This window comes from Hemitrygon akajei, chromosome 18, assembly GCF_048418815.1.
Source record: "Hemitrygon akajei chromosome 18, sHemAka1.3, whole genome shotgun sequence".
Lineage (NCBI taxonomy): Eukaryota > Metazoa > Chordata > Chondrichthyes > Myliobatiformes > Dasyatidae > Hemitrygon > Hemitrygon akajei.
The window spans coordinates 5,880,695-5,900,650 of NC_133141.1; the positions used below are offsets into that span (position 1 = coordinate 5,880,695).

A 19,956-nucleotide genomic window follows, 5' to 3' on the forward strand; every position below is an offset into this window, starting at 1 on the left:
AAACAAAATCAAAATACAAAGGAATTTAGACACAAGAAATTCTGCAGATGCTGGAAATCCAAAGCAACGCATTTGAAATGTTGAAAAAACTCAGCAGGTCAGGAAAAGAAAAAACAGTCAATGTTTTGGCCTGACACACTTCATCAGGATAGGAAAGGAAGGGGGAATACACCAAAATAAAAGGGGGGGGCAGGGAAGGAGGATAGCTGAAAGGTGATAAGTGAAGCCAGGTTACTGGGAAAAGCAAAGGGCTGGAGAGGAAGGAATCTGATAGGAGAGGAGAGTGGACCATAGGTGTAAAGAAAGAAGGAGAGGACCCAGGTGATGGCAGGTGAGAAACAATAAGAGGCCAGACTGGGGAATAGAAGAAGAGGGGAAAGAATTTTTTTTTAAACTGGTGGGAGAAATCGATATTCATGCCATCAGATTGGAGGCTAAGATGGAATATAAGGGGTTGCTCCTCCACCCTGAGGGTGGCCTCAGCCTGGCACATGAGGAGGCCATGGACTGACATATGGGAATTAGAATTTAAATGTTTGGCAACCATAAGATCCACTTGGCGGATGGACTGGAGGTGCTCGATGAAGCGGTCCCCCAATTTACGACGGATTTCACTAAAATCTCCATGTTCAGGTCGTGGAGCTGGAACTGAATGAACTCCAGATCATTTGGGGAGCTGAGGGGGTGATATATAGGACATATATAGAGGCAGTTACACACAAGATGCAGGACACGGGAAACTGGGTGACAGTAAGGAAGGGGAAAAGGGTTCAGGAGCCTGGTCAGAGTATCCCTGTAGCCATCCCCCTCAACAGGTATATCACTTTGGATACTGTCGGTGGAATGACCTAACAGAGGAAAGTCATGGTGGTCGGGTCTCAGGCACTGAGTCTACCTCTGTGACTCTGAAGAGAAGGGGGAAGAAGAGCCATAAAGTGGTGATAGGGGAGTTATTAGTTAGGGGAATAGACAGGAGGTTCTGTAGGTGAGAACGAGAGTCTTGGATTGCATGTTGCCTCCTGGGTGCCAAGATCCAGGATATCTCAAATTGAGCCATCAGCATTCTTAAGTGGGAGGGTGAACAACCAGAAGTCATGGTCTGTGTAGGTACCAATGACATAGGTAGGACAGGTGACTGTTCTCCTTAGGGAGTTCAGGGAATTAGGTGCTAAGTTGTGATCTCAGGATTGCTACCTGTGTTGTATGCTGGTGAGGCCAGAGCAAAGAAGATTATATAGTTCAATGAGTATCTAAGGAGTTGGTGTAGGAGCAAGGGCATAAGATTTTGGGATCATTGGGCTCTCTTCCAGAGAAAATGGGATCTGTACAGAAGGGATGATTTGCACCTGAACTGGAAGGGGACTAATATCTTAGTGGGAAGGTTTGTTAATGTTGCACAGTGGGGTTTAAACCAAACTTGTAGGGGGATGGGAACCAGAGTGCCAGATCAGAAAGGTTGGGGAGGCAAATGTTGGTGCAAACTCAAAGTTACGAATTAAAAGATTGAGCATGGTGCGACTATGTCCTGAGTTGCCTATATTTCAATGCAAGAAGAATTGTAGGAAAGGCAGATAATAGTGCTGAAGATGAGGTGGCTTGTTTGCAAATAGAAGCAATGTGTAGTGGGGGGGGTCGATAGGGCAAAATTGTAGTCAGCAGGATGAGTTGCAATGAAAGAGGTGGACAAAGTTGAAAAGAGTGTATTACAGAACTGAAGGTGTTATATTTGAATGTGGGCAGTATACTGAATAAGGTAGATGAACTTGGAGCAAAGTTGCAGATTAGCAGGTATGATGTTGAATGTATCACTGAATCATGGCTGAAAGCAGATTATATCTGGGAGCTTAATGTCAAAGAATACATAATATATCGAAAGGACAGGCAGAAAGGCAGAGGGTGTGGCATTGCTCTGTTGGTAAAAAAAAAGAAATCAAATCATTAGAAATAGGTGACTTGGGGTCAGAAGGTGTTAGATCATTGTAGATAGAGCTGAAGAACTGTAAGGGTAAAAAGGCCCTGACGGGGTTTGCAAATAGACTCCCAAACAGTAGTAAGGATGTGGCCTACAAATTACAATGGAAAATTTTTAAAAAAGCATGCCAAAAGGACAATGTTAGATTAGTCATGGGGACTTCAATAAAGTCAGTTGTGTCAGGATGACAGTGGAGTAAAGGGAATTACAGAGGCATGAGAGAGGAGTTGGCCAGAATTGATTGGAAAAGAACACTGGCAGGGATGACAGCAGAGTAGCAATGGCTGGAATTTCTGGAAGCAATTCGGTATGTGCAGGATGTATACATCCCAAAGAGGAAGAAGTATTCTAAATGAAAGATGACATGACCATGGCTAACAAGAGAAATCAAACCCAGAGAGAAGGCATATAATAGAGTGACAATTAGTGGGAAGGTAGAGGATTGGGAAGATTTTAAAAAAACAGCAGAAAAGAACTAAAAAGTTATTAAGAAGTTAAAGATGGAATGCAAAAATGAATTGGCCAATAATATTAAAGAGGATACTAAAAGTTTCTTCAGATACATAAAGTGTGGAAGAAAGGTGAGAGTGGATATTGGACTGCTGAAAAATGATGCTGGAAAGGTAGTAATGGGGTACAACAAAATGGCGGATGAACTGAATAAATATTTTGCATCCGTCTCCACTGTGAAAGACACTAGCAGTATGGTGGAAGTTCCAGGTATCAGGGATCATGAAATGTGTGAAGTTACCATAACTAGGGAGATGTTCCTTGGGAAACTGAAAGTTCTGAAGGTAGATAAGTCCCCTGGACTGGGTAGAATACACCCCAGAGTTCTGAAAGAGGTGGCTGAAGAGATCATGGAGGCATTAGTCATGATCTTTCAAGAATCACTACAGACTGTAAGGCTGGAAAATTGCAAATGTCACTCCACATTTTAAGAAGGGAGAGAGGCTGAAGAAAGGAAGTTATTGGCCAGTTAGTCTGACCTCAGTGGTTGGGAAGATGTTGGAGTCGATTATTAAGGATGAGGTGTCAGGACACTTGGAGGCCATAGTCGGCATGGTTTCCTCAAGAGAAAATCTGGCCTGACAGATCTGTTGGAATTCTTTGAATAAATAACAAGCAGGATAGACAAAGAAGAATTGGTTGATGTGTGCTTGGATTTTCAGGAGACCTTTGACATGGTGCCACAGATGAGGCTGCTTAACAAGCTACAAGCCCAGAGTATTACAGGAAAGATTCTAGCATGGATAAAGCAGTGACTGATTAGCATGAGGCAAAGAGTGGAACTAAAGCGAGCTTTTTCTGGTTGACTGCTGGTGACAAGTGGGGTTCTACAGGAGCCTCTGTTGGGGCTGATACTTGTTATATTATATGTCCGTGGTTTGGATGATGGAATTGATGGCTTTGTTGCAAAGTTTGCAGACAATATGAAGATAGATGTAGGGGCAGATAGTTTTGAGGAAGCAGAAGGACTTAGACAGATGAGGAGAATGGGTAGAGAAATGACAGATGGAATATAGTGTCAGGTAGTGTACAGTCATGCACTTTGGTAGAAGAAATGAAAAGGTTGACTATTTTCTGAATGGAGAAAAAATACAAATAACTAAGGTGCAAGGTGACTTGGGTGTCCTTGTGCAGGATACCCTAAAGGTTAATTTGCAGGTTGAGTCTGTGGTGAAGAAGGCAAATGCAATGTTAGTGTTAATTTCAAGAGGATTAGTATATAAAAACAAGGATATAATGTCAAAATTTTATAAAGCACTTGGAGTATTGAGAGCGGTTTTTGGCCCCTTTGCTTAGAAGGGATATGCTGAAACTGGCGAGGGTTCAAAGAAGGTTCACGAAAATGATTCCAGGATTGAACGGCTTGTCATATGAAGAGCATTTGATGGCTCTGGGTCTGCATTCACTAGAATTCAGAAAAATGAGAGGTGACCTCATTGAAACCAATTGAATAGTGAAAGGCCTTGATAGAGTGGATGTGGAGAGGATGTTTGTTATGATTTCAGAGACTAAGACTAGAGAACACAGCCTCAGAATAGTGGGGCATCCTTTTAGAATGGAGATGAGGAATTTCTTTAGCCAGAGAGCAGTCAATCTAAGAAATTCTTTGTCATGGGCAGCTGTGGATGCTGAGTCTTTATGAATATTTTGAAGCAGAGGTTGATAGATTCTTGATTGGTCAGGACATGTAGGGATATGGGAAGAAGGCAGGAGATTAGGGCTGAGAGGAAAATTGAATCGGTCGTGATGAAATGGCAGAGCAGACTTGATGGGCCAAATGGCCTAATTCTGTTTCTCTGTCTTATGGTCTAACACCAAGGAGGCCGCATTGGGATCACCAGACACAATAGAGGACCCCAGCAGATTCATGGGGAAGGATGAATGGACAAGTGAATCATGGAATCACAAAGGAATTGATTTCCTTATTTTGCGATTTCTTTTTTCATTTACCCAAATGATAAAAATAATTCAAATGCATATTTTACACCAGATTCACACTGCCCATTGTCTTTACACTGAAATGTTTTTAGCCTTTGCCTTTATGCAGTTGCTTACACTATCAAAAAATAATGAGACAGATGGTGCTCTGTGTCTCCACTAAACAGGTTGCTGAGATTCATTAACAATGTATTCCAATGCAGCATGGAATAATTGTTTGTTTTGGCCAGCATGGGTAATTCTCAAATGTAAGAACTCCTACTCCAATAGTATCTTTTGCTGTGGTTTTGAATTGTACCTATTTTTTTCAATTCCCACCAATTTCAAAGTAATTTTATCTTGTAAATTTATGGTGGATTATTTTTTTCTTTGCTCTTTTTTTACTGCATCCTGAAAATATTTTCGGAGGTTGGAGTTCTTCTTTCCCTTCAATATCTTGCCAAAATTGGCCATGTGTGAGCCAAGACTAAGAGCCCTGCAGTTTATTTAACAGCTTTCACCTTCTTTGTTTCTGCCTAACATGTGATCATTTCCTTATTCATGCCTTCCGGCCCTGAATAGTTTTCAGTCGATTGAAATCTTTGCTTTTTCGTTTCATTGCCAAAAAGGCACTACAGATTTTGGAAACATTCTTTTTGGAGATCTCAGAAAAGTGAGGTTACCCTACCCTAGTATGAACCCGGGACTTGCTGAGCTAAGTGGCTTGGACAATTCAGTCACCTAATCTATACACATCAATAGTGTTATATTTTTGCACTATGAATATTTTGGCAAGGAGCACCAGATGTATGCACTGTGCTTGTAATGCGATAGAGTGCTGTTTTTTCAGAGGTTGCTTAATAAAAATGCTTTATCCAATGACATTTACAGAATAAGAATGAAGGTGACCCTTGTGTTCTGGCTAATATTTAACCATATAACCATATAACCATATAACAATCACAGCACGGAAACAGGCCATTCCGGCCCTCCTAGTCCGTGCCGAACTCTTAATCTCACCTAGTCCCACCTACCCGCACTCAGCCCATAACCCTCCACTCCTTTCCTATCCATATACCTATCCAATTTTACCTTAAATGACATTATTTATATTGTAATCAATGCCCAAAACATCTTATCGTATCATTTATCTCTGATGTTTTTGGGACCTAATGTAAAAACTTATTGCTGAATTTCCCACAGTACAACTGTGGCTCTACACCAAATGTACTTCATTGCCTGAGTGGCATACTTATCCTGTTGTGGAAGGTTATGTATAGTGTCAAGTATTTTTTTCTGTATGTTGAGCTAACATATTGAATTCTCTATCTGTTATCTACATCAGTTACAAAGTCATCAATGCTAATACATATATGCAATGTCTCTCAAAAAATATTCTGCATACTAACATAGCCAGGTTGGGTTACAGTATAGCTTCCACCATTGCATGATTCCGTGAACTTTTCACGATTAGCTCTTCATTTAGCTTTTATAAAAAGTATAATTGGGGAGGGGTAATTGAGAACGTGGACAGAATAATTAGAAGATGAATGTACAATTGGTATAAATGTATGCTTAATCTCATTTACTGCTTAATCTCATGCTTAATGCTTAATCTCATCTCCAGTAAACTGTATTTCATTTACTGGAGAAACTAGAATGTTTAGCTCACGTTTGTCACTAATTGCAAATGGCCATATTCAAATTATCTTCAGGAAAAATAAATACTGGAACCTGTCAGTGCTATTGCACCATTATAAACTGCACCAAAATTCAAATCAGTCAAAATGATTGTGCTTAATAACCTATTCCTCTCTACCAAACTGCTGCTTGACTAGTATTGACAAGGTAATTTGGGGGGGATTGCTAAAGTTTGGTTGCTGAATGTAATGATTTAAAATATAGTATATAGAACGATGCAAAAGTCTTAGGCACATGTAAAAATATTCTGTAAAGCGAGGGGGTTTTTAAAAATACTGTAATGAAATGCTAAGTTTCTAAATCTCAAAAAAATTACTATAAAGAGCAGTAAACAGTTAAAATAACACTAATTCAAATATATAGTTGGTGTGACCACCCTTTCCCTTTAAAACTCTAGGTAACCTGCCATGCAGTTTTATAAGAAAATCAGCTGGTAGGTTGTTCCAAGCATTCTTGGAGAATTTGCCACAGTTCATCTGTAGACTTTGGCTGTCTCGCATGCTTCCATCTCTCCAGGTAATCCCAGACAGCTTTGATGTTGCTATCAAGGCTCTGTAGAGGCTACATTATCTGTTGCAGAACTCCTTATTCTTTTCACTGATGGCAGTTCTTTATGACCTTGGCCATGTGTTTGGGGTCATTATCCAGCTGCAGAATGAAGTTGGGACCAATCAGACACCACCCCAATACTATTGTGTGGTGGATAAAAATTTGCTTGTCTTTCTTAGCATTGAGGATTCCATTAATTCTGACCAGATCATGAACTCCAGTTGCAGAAATGCAGCCGCAAACCTGCAGGCAACCTCCACCATCCTTCACTGTTGGCTGCAGACACTCATCCTTGTAGCATTCTCTTGCTCTTCTACAGACAAACTGAGCTAAAAAAAATTCTAATTTTGACTCATCAATCCAGTGCACTTGCTGCCAATCTTCAAAACCTTAATCCTTGTGTCTTTGTGCCTAAGTGAGTCTCTTGGTTTTGTTTCCACTCAGAGTGTTATGATACGGCAACAATGAATATAGAATTGAGACAGGTTTTTCATAAACAAATAAAACATTTATAAAACACTGCTCAATAAAAATGAAAAGTAAACAAATGACTAACTTAATCGGAAGTTAACGGCTATACGACAACTTGAACGGTTCTCTGAATGAAGCAATAAATGCGAACACAGTTCTTAAAAGTGGTAAATGCAAAAGTCCAAATGATTTACACAGTCAATTAGGAGAGACTTCCCTGAAGTAACGAATTCCTCGACGATGTGACGTTACTGCTGATCCCAGCTGAAATATGCCTTGCCCGAAGGATTTACGACAAAAGAAATAAAAACGGCTTAAAGGAACTGACCTTTCCTTGGTGAATAATGCTGCGTCCAATCCTTTCTGCTTTCACAATGCAAGGGCTATCTCGGATGCAGGTTACTACCTTCTGAATGAGGATTCAATAAGGTCGAACCTGTATTACCGCCGGCGACACCAACTTTACTCAATCCTTCGGGTTCCCGCACTTCCATAAATTCTTCACTCTCCGACTGGACTAAAACTGGCAGCATTGTGGCGAAACTGTCGGCAATAACCTTTGAGACTTAAGATAGAAAGTAAAACTCCACTTTAAAACAAAACTGCGTAATTAGACAAATACGCAACATAACAGAGTAACTGACGAATTAAACAACGAACAGATCTGCGTCACAGCAAGGCTTTCAATGCCTTCAATACCATACAGCCCTCAGTGTTGGGAGGAAAGCTCCATTAGTGCAGATTGGAATTTCCATTGTATCCTGGATAATGGACTACCTGACTGATAGACCACAGTTGTTGCAGCTTCAGAGCTGTGTGTCAGACGTGGCTATTAGCAGCACTGGGGCCCCACAGGAGACTGTATTGGCTCCTTTCCTGTTTACCCAGTATATCATGGACTTTTAGATACAACGCAGAGTCACGTCATCTGCAGAAATTCTCTGACTCAGCAATAGTTGGGTATATAAAGGGAGGACGGGAGGATGAATACAAGACCCTGGTGGAGGACTTTGTCAAATAGTGCAAGCTGAATTATCTGCAGCTCAACATCAGTAAGACAAAGGAGATGGTGATGGACCTTAGGAAGACTAAGCCTGCGCTGCTCCCTGTTACTCTTGATGGTGAGAATGTGGATGTGGTGAGGACCTGCAGGTACCTGGAGGTGCACCTGGATGACAGACTTGAGTGGTGCACCTACGCAGACGCTGTGTACAAGAAGGGCAAGGGTCATGAGACCATAAGATATAGGAGCAGAAGTAGGCCATTTGGCCCATCAAGTCTGCTCTGCCATTCAATCATGGCTAATCCAATTCTTTCAGTTACCCCACTCCCCTGCCTTCTCCCCATACCCTTTGATCCCCTGGCTAATCAAGAACTTATCTATCTCGGCCTTAAATGCACCCAATGATTTAGCCTGCACAGCCGCTCGTGGCAACAAATTCCACAGATTTACCACACTCTGACTAAAGTAATTTCTCCGCATCTCAGTTCTAAATGAGTGTACTTCAATCCTGAAGTCGTCCCTTCTTGTCCTAGAATCCCCTACCATGGGAAATAACTTTGCCATATCTAACCTGTTCAGGCCTTTTAACATTCAGAATGTTTCTATGAGATCCCCCCCTTATTTTCCTGAACTCCAGGGAATACAGCCCAAGAGCTGCCAGACGTTCCTCATACGGTAACCCTTTCATTCCTGGAAACATTCTCGTGAATCTGCTCTGAACCCTCTCCAAGGTCAGTATATCCTTTCTAAAATAAAGAGCTCAAAACTGCATGCAAAACTCCAAGTGTGGTCTCACGAGTGCCTTACAGAGCCTACAACATCATATCCCTGCTCTTATATTCTATATCTCTAGAAATGAATGCCAACATTGCATTTGCCTTCTTCACAACCTACTCAACCTGGAGGTTAACCTTCAGGGTATCCTGCACAAGGACTCCCAAATCCCTTTGCATCTCTGCATTTTGAATTCTCTGCCCATCTAAATAATAGTCTGCCCGTTTATTTCTTCCATCAAAGTGCATGACCATACACTTGCCCACATTGTATTTCATTTGCGACTTCTTTGCGCATTCCCTTAAACTATCTAAGTCTCTCTGCAGGCTCTCTGTTTCCTCAACACTACCTGCTCCTCCACCTATCTTTGCATCATCAGCAAACTTAGCCACAAATCCATTAATCTTGTAGTCCAAATCATTGACATACATCATAAAAAGCAGCAGTCCCAACACTGACCCTTGTGGAACTCCACTGGTAACTGGCAGCCAGCCAGAATAGGATTCCTTTATTCCCGCTCTCTGTTTTCTGCCGACCAGCCAGTGTTCCACCCATGCTAGTAACTTCCCTATAATTCCATGGGCGCTTATCTCGCTAAGCAGCCTCATGTGCAGCACCTTGTCAAAGGCCTTCTGAAAATCCAAGTACACCACATCTACTGCATCTCCTTTGTCTACCCTGCTTGTAATTTCCTCAAAGAATTGCAGTAGGTTTGTCGGGCAGGATTTTCCTTTCAGGAAACCAGTCGTCTCTACTTCCTCAGGAGGCTGAGGTCCTTTGGACTATGCAGGCCTCTCCTTGACATGTTCTACCAGTCTGTTGTTGCTAGTACAATCTTCTATGTGGTGGTGTGCTGGGGCAAAGATATCAACACGGGTGATGCTAACAGGCTCAGTAAACTGATTAGAAAGGTTAGCTCTGTTATAGGAGTCAAACTGGACACACTGGAAACTGTGGTAGTACAAAGGACCCTATGGAAAATCCTGGCCAATCTGGTCAATGTTTCTCACCATTTGCATGCCACATTGGCTGAACAGAGGAGTACTTATATTAATAGACTGCGACAACTGCACTGCTCCAAAGAACGCTATACGAAGGCATACTTACCCTTGACCATTAGGCTCTATAATGAGTCAAGTCTCTAGCTGGGAAGTCATGGCCCTCTCCTGTTAAACTATTTGAGTTAACTTGTTTTTTATTCTTTCTTTCCTCTTTTCTAATATGTGTATATCTGTGCACTTGTAATGCTACTGTGACACTGTAATTTCCTTTGGGATCAATAAGATATCTATCTATCTACAGTATCTATTATTTAATATGTTACTTTAAGAAAATACAAAACTTTTTCTAACATTTAATTTTTTGGAAAAATTTGCTCTTTTCTAAAGATACACCAATGGAGAAGAAAAAATAAACATCTAAAGCAAAATTTATATTAAAAATTTAGGTTGCCTAGGACTTTCGTACAGTTCTCTATCTCTGAAAATATTAGTTGAATTTTGTATCCCTTAAGATGAGCAGGAAGTTAATACAAAATGACAGGATTTTAATAATTCTATGATACATAAATAATTTTTAGATGGTAGTGGAGAACTGACACAGTGAAGTGTCTCCATGCCTTTTGAATTTGGATCTCAAAGGTGAAGAAACCTTGTACTGTTTGAGCTTACGGTCCTGATGACTACAACAGCATTGTGATCTTGTGAATGAATTTTAACTCAGAAAAACAAAATTTATCACCATGCATATGCTGACTTCCATCACACACAAAATGCTGGTGGAACACAGTAGGCCAGGCAGCATCTATAGGGAGAAGTGCTGTCGACATTTCGGGCCGAGACCCTTTGTCAGGACTAACTGAAAGGAAAGATAGTAAGAGATTTGAAAGTAGGAGGGGGAGGGGAAAATGCAAAATGATAGAAGACCAGAGGGGGTGGGGTGAAGCTGAGAGCCAGAAAGGTGATTGGTAAAAGGGATACAGAGCTAGAGAAGGGAAAGGATGCTGACTTGCATGCTTACTTATGCAGTTAAATATTTAAAATGCTCTTTTATCCTCAGTGGTGTTCACTTAAATGGCCAACTAAATCTTGTAATATGCTATGTGATCTCACTGAATCACTTTTAAGTAAAGTTATAATTGCCAACTCTCCTTAGACAGAATTTCAGTATTTCTTGATATTCATACAAATTCTCAGCCTGACCGATCCCTCTACTAACTAATGGACATAAAAATGTATCTGAGCCATAACATTTTAGAGAGTTAAACAGTGTGCCATTCATTCCAGTCATGCCAGAAATGTGTCAGTACTAAAAATACTTTTCAGTTATTCTGAGAGAAAAGTGTGGGAAGGTTCTTTCAAAATGCTAACTGGTGTTCATCTTTTTACCTAGGAAAAATGCAGTGTTCCCTGATTTGTAGAGCACTACAGCACAGAAACGAGCCCTTTGGTCCATGTAGTCTATGCCTAACTATTATTCTGCCCAATCCCATTAGACCACACTTGAATCATAGTCCTCCATACCTCTTTTATCCATGTATTTATCCAACCGTCTTTTAATGCTGCAATCGAACCTGCATCTACCACTTCCAGTGGCAGCTCATTCCACACTCTCACCAACCTCTGAATGAAGAAGGTTCCTCTCAGATTCCCCTTAAATATTTCACTTTTCACCCGTAACCCATGATCTCTAGTTGTAGTCTCAAGCAACCTCAATGGAAAAAACTTCCTTACATTTACCCAATTTATACCCCACATAATTTTGTATACCTCTGTCAAATCTCACCTCATTGTCCTACTCTCCAGGGAATAAAGTCCTAACCTGTTCAACTTGTCCCTATAACTCGGATCCTCAAATCCCAGCAATATTCTTGTAAATTTTCTCTATATTCTTCAATCTTATTGGTGTCTTTTCTCTCGGTAAGTGACAGAATTGCACACAATATACCAAATTAGGCCTCACCAGCATCTTGTACAACTTTAACATAACATCCCAACTCCTCTACTCAACTTTTGATTTGTGAAGGGCAAGTTCTGTGGCCCTATCTACCTGTGATGCCACCTTCAAGGAATTAAGGATCTGTATTCCCAGATCCCTCTATTCTACTACAATCTTTAGTGCCCTTCACTTTGTATGTCCTACTTTGGTTTGTCTTCCCAAAGTGCAACACCTCACATTTGTCTGTGTTGAATTCGATCTGCCATTTTTCAGCCCACTTTTCATGCTGGTCTAAATCCCTTTGCAAACTTTTGATAGTCTTCCTTGCTGTCTGCTACACCCCCAAACTTGCTGATCCAGTTTACCATATTATCATTCAGATTATTGATATAGATGATAAACAACAACACATCCAGCACCAATCCCTGTGACACTCCACTAGTCACAGGCCTCCAAGCAGAGAAGCAACCATCTACTACCAATCTCTGGCTTCTCGCCCTGAGGTCCAAGCAACTGAACCTTCTTGACCAGCTTCCATGCAGGACCTTGTAAAAGGGCTTTCTAAAGTCCATGTGAAAAACATCCTCTGCCTTCATCAACTTTCTCAAAAAACCATTTGAGCAGCATTAGCTATCCTCCAAGTCCTCTGGCTAAGGACATTTTGAATACCTCTGGCAAAACCCCTGCAATTTCTGCACTAGCCTGATACAAGTTCCAAGGACACACCTTGTCAGGCCCTGGGAATTTATCAACCCAAATTTGCTTCAAGACAGCAAGCACCTATTCTTCTGAAATCAGTATATGATCCATGATGTCACTGCTGCTTTGCTTAATTTCTATGGATTCTGTCCATCTCCCATCTGTCCAGATGCAAAAATCCATTTAAAATCTCCCCTATCTCTTTTGGCTGCCACATAAATGACCACGCTGATGTTCAAGGGGACCAGTTTTGTTCCTTGCTATCCTTTTATTCTAAATACATCTGTAGGAATTCCTTGTGATTCTCCTTCACCTTGTCTGCCAGAGCAACTGCATGTCCACCTTTAGCCCTTCTGATTTTGCTCTTAGATTTTTTTTGCGTTTCTTTTATTCCTCAAGTGCCTCTATTTGTTCCATGCTGCCTATACCTGCTATGCACTTCCTTCTCCTTAGCCAGGGCCTCAATATCTCTCAAAAGCTAAGTTTCCTTACACCTGTTATCCTTGTCTTTTTATTCTGACAGGAACATGCAAGCTCTACTCTCAAAATTTTCCTTTTGAAGACCTCCCATCCAATTGCCAGAAAAAAGCCTATCGCAATCCATGCTTGCCAAATCCTTTCCGATGCCATCACAACTGGCCTTTCTCCAGTTTAAAGTTCAAAGTAAAATTTATTATCAGAGTACATGCATTTCACCACATACAGCCCTTAGATTCTTTTTCCTGCAGGCACACTTAGCAAATCTATTGAACAGTAATTCTAAACAGGATCAATGAGCAACAAACTATGCAAATATAAATAAATAACGAGTATGAAATGACAAGATAGAGCAAGATAGAGTCCTCAGAGTAAGGCCATTGGTTGTGGGAACACCAGAAATAGAATGCCTGAGAATCAGTCCCATCCTTCTCAATGATTATCTTGAAACTAATGAAATTATGACACTATATCCAAAGTGTTCACACGTACACACTTTTGTCAATTCCCCTGACTTGTTCCCTCTTAGGAGATCCAGCATTACACACTCTATAGTTATTGACTAAGGGTGCTTTCTTGAATACATTTGACAAACTCTATCCTATCCAATCCTTTTACATTATGGGAGTCCAGTCAATATGTGAAGAGTTAAAATCACCTACTATCACAACCTTGTTCCTCCCCTTCTAAAGTGTTTAAAAGTACAGAACCCTGGAACATTGAGCTGCCAGTCCTGCGGCTCCTACAAACAAGACTCACTAAAGGCTACAATGTTATTATTCCATGTGCAGGTCCATGTTCTAAGCTCATCCACCTACCTACAATACTCCTTGCATTGAAGTAAATGCAACTCAGAACTTTATTCCCATCACACATAACCTTTTGATTCCTGTAGGCTTAACAACAATTTTCTCCACAACCACTCCAGCATCTGCCCTGGCATTCTGGAAACTTTAGTTTAAAACCTTGGTGCAGCATCTGCAAACCTTCCTGCAAGGATGTTGCTCCCCCTTCAGTTCATCTAACCAATTAATCCCCTATCATTATTTGCTTACTGTTTCTTCTTCTCCCTTCCCTTTTGTGTCTCAGAGACAAAATTCCTGCCAGAGATCTGACTGTTGTGGTTTTCCACTGTTAGCCTGTCCCTGTCAATATTATCTAAAATAATATTATTGTTATTGAGGGAAATGGCCACAGGGGTACTCTGCATTGGCTGCCTATCCCCTTTCCCTCTTCTGATGGCCACCCAGTTACCTATTCTTGCAACTTAGGTGTAGCTACCTCTCTGTATATCCTAACAATATCTGGTGTTCATCCAGCTTCAGCTTCAGTTCCCTAACACAGTCTGTAAAAAGCTGCAGCTGGATGCACTTCTTACAGGTGTAGTCATCAGGGATACTAGCGGTCTCTCTGTCTTTCCAACTCCCACAAGAGGAGCATTCACTACCCTACCTGGAATTTCCACCTGTACTCTAATTGTACAATAAGAAAGAAAAAACCTTTCTAGAATCTTGCCTTAACCTCAAGGTCTCCACTCTAACACTGGCCCACTCACACAATGGCTGCTCCTACATGCTGAAGTATAATTAAAGATTAAGAACTTCAATGCATTTAACTAATTTATTTTTCAAAGCCAGCCTAGGTTAACTAAGGAAATTAAAGAAGGCATCGAACCAAAAGCTCATGCATACAAAGTCACTAAGAGTAGTGGGAAACTGGAAGCTTGGGAAAACTTTAAAAAGCAACAAAGAACCACTAAGTGGGCAATAAAGAAAGGGAAGCAGGAATATGAAAATAAACTAGCACAAAATATAAAAATCGATAATAAAAGTTTTTATAATTTTATAAAGCGGAAAAGGGTGGCTAAAGTAAACATAGATCCACTGGAGGACGAGAAGGGGGAATTGATATTGAGTAATGAGGAAATGGTGGAGGTACCAGAGCATAAAAGCAAGGATCAACAGGCTCCAGGACAGCTTCTTCCACCAGGCCATCAGACTGATTAATGTATGCTGACGTAACTGTATTTCTATGTTATATTGACTATCCTGTTGTACATAATACTTATTATAAATTACTGTAAATTGCACATTGCACATTTAGACAGAGATTTTTACTCACGTATATAAAGGATGTAAGTAATAAAGTCAAAAGTCAATTCAATTAAAGGCTTTAAATGACTATTTCATGTTGGTCATCATGGTGGAGGACACGTCTATCATGCCAAAAAGAGATGATATGGATACGATGTGAGTGAGGACCTTGATACATCACTAAATAGCTATCACTAAAGAGGTAGTGCTGAGCAAACTTGTGGGCCTGAAGATAGTTAAGTCCTCTAATCCTGATGGAATGCATCCCAGGGTACTGAAAGAAATGGCAGAGGTTATTGTAAAGGCTTTGGTGATAAGTTACCAAAATTCTCTGGACTCTGGGCAGGTCCAAGTGGATTGGCAGATGGTGAATCTTACCGCAACTGTTCAAAAAAGGTTGTAGGTAAAAGGCAGCTAACTATAGGTCAGTTAGTTTAACATCTGTAGTTGAGAAAATGCTTGAAGCTATCATTAAGAAGAAATAGCGAGGCTTCTGGAAAGAAATGGATCCATCAATCAGACAGGATGGATAAAGCAAAGGTAGGTCCTATTTGATAAACCTACTGGAGTTCTTTGAGGATATAACGAGTGCAGTGGATAGAGGGGGACAGATAGACATTATTTACTTGGATTTCCAGAAGGCATTTGATGAGGTGCTGCATAAAAGACTTATCCATAAGATAAGGATCCATGGAGTTGGGGATGATGTATTAGCAGGGATAGAGGATTTGTTAACTAATAGAAAGCAGAGAGCTGGGATATATGGGTGTTACTCTGGTTGGCAATCAGTGGTGAATGATGTGCCACAACTGTTCACAATATAGGTTAACAATTTGGAAGAGAGGACTGAGTGTAGTGTATCTAAATTTGCTGATGATACTAAATTGAGTGGAAAAACAAATTGTGCAGACGATACGGAGAGTCTGCATATAGATATAGATAGGTTAAATGAATGGGCAAGGGTCTGACAGATGGAGTACAATGTTGGTAAATGCGAGGTCATCCACTTGGGAAGGAAAATAGAAGAGCTGATTATTATTTAAATGGTAAAAGATTGCAGCATGCTGCTGTGCAGAGGGATTTAGGGGTGTTTGTGCATGAATCACAAAAGTTTAGTTTGCAGGTGCAGCAGGCTATCAAGAAGGCAAATGGAATGTTTGCTTTCATTGCTAGAGGGATTGAATTTAAGAGCAGGAAGGTTATGCTGCAACTGTACAGGGTACTGGTGAGGCTGTACCTGGACTACTGCGTGCAGTTCTGGTTTCCTTACTTGTGGAAGGATATACAGTGCAAAGGAGGCTCACCAGGTTGATTCCAGAGATGTGGGGATTAGACTATGAGGAGAGATTGAGTCGCCTGGAACTATACTCGCTGGAATTCAGAAGAATAAGAGGAGATCTTATAGAAACATATAAAATTATGAAAGGGATAGATAAGATAGAGGCAGGAAAGTTGCTTCCACTGGTAGATGAGACTAGAACTTGGGGACGTAGCCTCATGATTTGGGGGAGTAAATTTAGGATGGAGCTGAGAAGGAACTGCTTGTCCCAGAGAGTAGTATATCTGTGGAATTCTCTGCCTAATGAAGCAGTGGAAGCTACCTCAGTAAATATATTTAAGATAAGTTTGGATAGATTTTTGCACAGTAGGGGAATTAAGGGTTATGGAAGAAAAGGCAGGGAGGTGGAGATGAGTCCATGGCCAGATCAGCCATGATCTTATGGATGGTGGAGCAGGTTCTACGAGCCAGATGGCCAACTCCTGCTCCTATTTACTACTAAGTTACTACTAAGTTGTAATAGACACCCTTTCTCATCACCTCCCCAGATATAAGATGATTTCAGAGTTCACATGGCCTAATCATGATATGCGGTCCGACCAAGAAGCTGTTAAGAAGCTGGTGGAGTGCTGTGAGTTTCAGCATGACGTGGCTTATGGGAAGACAAAACTCTTCATTCGGACACCAAAGACCTTGTTTACTCTAGAGGAACGGCGATCACGGATGATTGAACGGATCGTTCTTTTCCTGCAGAAGGTATGTGCTATTAAATGCTACAGTGACAAAAACAGATAAAGAATGTGTAACTCTTTGAAAAATAATAATCATATTATTTTGAAGATGGAGCATACAATCAATTTATGTTTTTATTGGAAATTATTTTGTAAAGCAAATGTTTTGTCATTGGCCTTGGGGAAATAAGTAATATAAATTTTATAATAAACTATTTGCTACCAAAGTTAAGTAATAGAATTTCAACAATTTATATTTCTACAATTTCATTATAAAACAAAAAATATATATAATTCTGTTGTATTGACACCTGTATGTGCAATCCAGAGGTTTGAGTTGGCAATGCAAAGGGAAAGGAATACAGAGGAGCACTGACTATTAAGAACATGAAATACAACTTCTGCTAGAAGGTTTTACCTGATGTAAAGGTCATTAACATAAACCCATTGCTATGAATTTCACTCTAATTCCGATCTAGAAATTTGAGATGAAATTTCCAGGTGATGCAGTTCAATAACCAAATAATTTTAGTATTTCCTTGATTAAGCTTTGTTTTGTTTTGTGTATAATGATTACTTTGTGATTTTATATTAGCTATTTATGTCAAATTTGAACATTTGTTTTGATCCTGCCAAAGGGTTTCGGCCTGAAACTTCGGCTGTACTTTTCATAATATTCCATTTGCTGTGTCCTTGCTCATTCACTTAACCGGTCCTTGTATAACCAAAGTCACACTGCATTTTCATCAAAGTCTGCTCTGCTGCTTGGCTTTGTACCAGAAGCAAACATGGATAAAATAAATTTGATCCCCTCATCCAAATTATTGATGTACTGTATATTTTGAACAGTGGGAACTGCTGGATTACTCCCTGATATACGGTACTCACTGGTCACAGCCTCCTAACCCAAAAATGGCCAGATTATTCCATTTTCTGTAAGTTACCAATCCTCAATTTGCCATAGTATATTACCCTCAAGACTGGCCACTATACTTTTGCTTAATTTTGTATGTGGCACCATATGTGGGAGGCTAGTGCAGAAAATGCAGGGGCCCTAGCAGAAATATTTAAAATATCCTTTGCCACAGGTCTGGTGCCAGAGGATTGCAGAATAGCAAATGTTATTCCGTTGTTTAAGAAAGACTCTAAGAATAAGCCAGTGAGCCTGACATCAGTAGTGGGGAAGTTATTGGAAGGTATTCTAAGGGACCTGATATATACGTACTGTATTTGGATAGACACTGACTGATTAAGGATAGCGAATCTGACTCTGTGCATGGTAAGTTGTGTTTGACCAATCTTATAGAGTTTTTCAAGAAGGTTACTGGGAAATTTGAAGAAAGCAAGGCTGTAGATGATATCTACATGGACTTCAGCAAAGCTTTTGACAAGGTCCTGGATGAAGGCTGATCAAGAAGGTTCAGTCCCTTGGAATTCATGATTGGGTAGAAAATGGGATTAGACCTTAGACAGTACGAGGATTACATGAGGAAGACTGTCAAAGATTGCAGCAGGATTTAGACAACTGGTGAAATGGGCTGAAAAATGACAGATGGAATTTAATGTAGACAAGTGTGAAGTGTTGCACTTTGGGAGGACCATCCAGGGTAGGTCTTACACAGTGAGCGGTAGGTCACTAAGGAGTGAGGTAGAACAAAGGGATCTGGGAATACAGATCTATAATTCATTGCAAGTAATGAGCTGTAGATTGAGCTGTAAAGAAAGCTTTTGACATATTGGCCTTCATAAGTCAATGTATTGAGTACAGGTGTTGGGATGTTATGTTGAAGTTTGAGAGATTTGATAGAGGTATACAAAATTATGAGGGGTATATAAAGAGTAAATGCAATCAGGCTTTCTTCACTGAGGTTGGATGGGACTACAGCTAGAGGTCATAGGTTAAGGGTGAAAGGTAAAATGTTTAAGGGAAACATAAAGGGGAAACCTCTTCACTCAGGGTGGTGAGTGTGGAATTAGCTGCCAGTACAAGTGGTGGACACAGTGTTGATTTCAACATTTGAGAAAAATTTGATTAAGTAGCCGGATTGGAGGGGTATGCAGGGCTTTGGTTGGGGCAGGTTGATGGGACTAGGCAGATTAATCGTTTGGCAAAGACTACATGGGCTGAATGGCCTGTTTCTATGCTGTAGTGTTCTCAACTTTATATGGAAGGCCACCCTGAAGACCAAATACAGTGGCTTCTGGTTAATTGGGACAGAACAGGACCAGTTAATTTTAGCCCAATTAAGCAGCTGTCCACGTCAGCTGAGGTTTCACGCAAATAGTTAAAAAGGTATTTTTTAAAAAAAGAAAAACTACCATTTAAGTGAGTACTTAAATGAAACACAGAACAAATTAGAACACTACCAATAATACTACAGTGCTATCGATGGAGGAATTCATCCAGTGTACGTTGGCGTGTCTGTGAATGAACAAAATCAGTGCAGACACCTAGTGCACATAATTGATTGCCTTCACTAGCTCAGGTTCATCTTCATCACTTTCCTCGTCTACATATTTCCTGCCTTGGTGTTTTGATACAATGCTTTCACCGATGCATTCTCACCATGTGCTTTTTTGAAATGAATGTGATGCTTACATTTCTATCGAGACAGCCAGTCTTCTTTTGCTTTAAAATCTTACTGACCCAGCTTCTTCGCTAGCACCTCTGATTTGTATTTTAAGCATTGGTCCACTGACGTGCACACCTCATCCAATTACAATGGAAAACCATTTATTGAGAGCTTTGTCAACATCTGGATCCTGAGCTTCACTTCTCATTTTTGGGATGTTCCCTGTTGTCCATGTCCATCCTGGTGTATCAAGCACGTAATTGTAGAGTT

General features: G+C 40.5%; 1 protein-coding gene across 2 annotated transcripts in view; it reads left to right on the top strand.

The window, feature by feature from the left end:
* myo1d (myosin 1D) overlaps positions 1-19,956 on the top strand; it is a 557,628-nt gene that overhangs the window by 232,050 nt on the left and 305,622 nt on the right. For both annotated transcript variants that reach the window (XM_073070702.1, XM_073070703.1), the window contains one exon: positions 16,931-17,138. In XM_073070702.1, the coding sequence (XP_072926803.1) occupies positions 16,931-17,138 (208 nt within the window). The remainder of the gene's footprint in view (positions 1-16,930; positions 17,139-19,956) is intronic.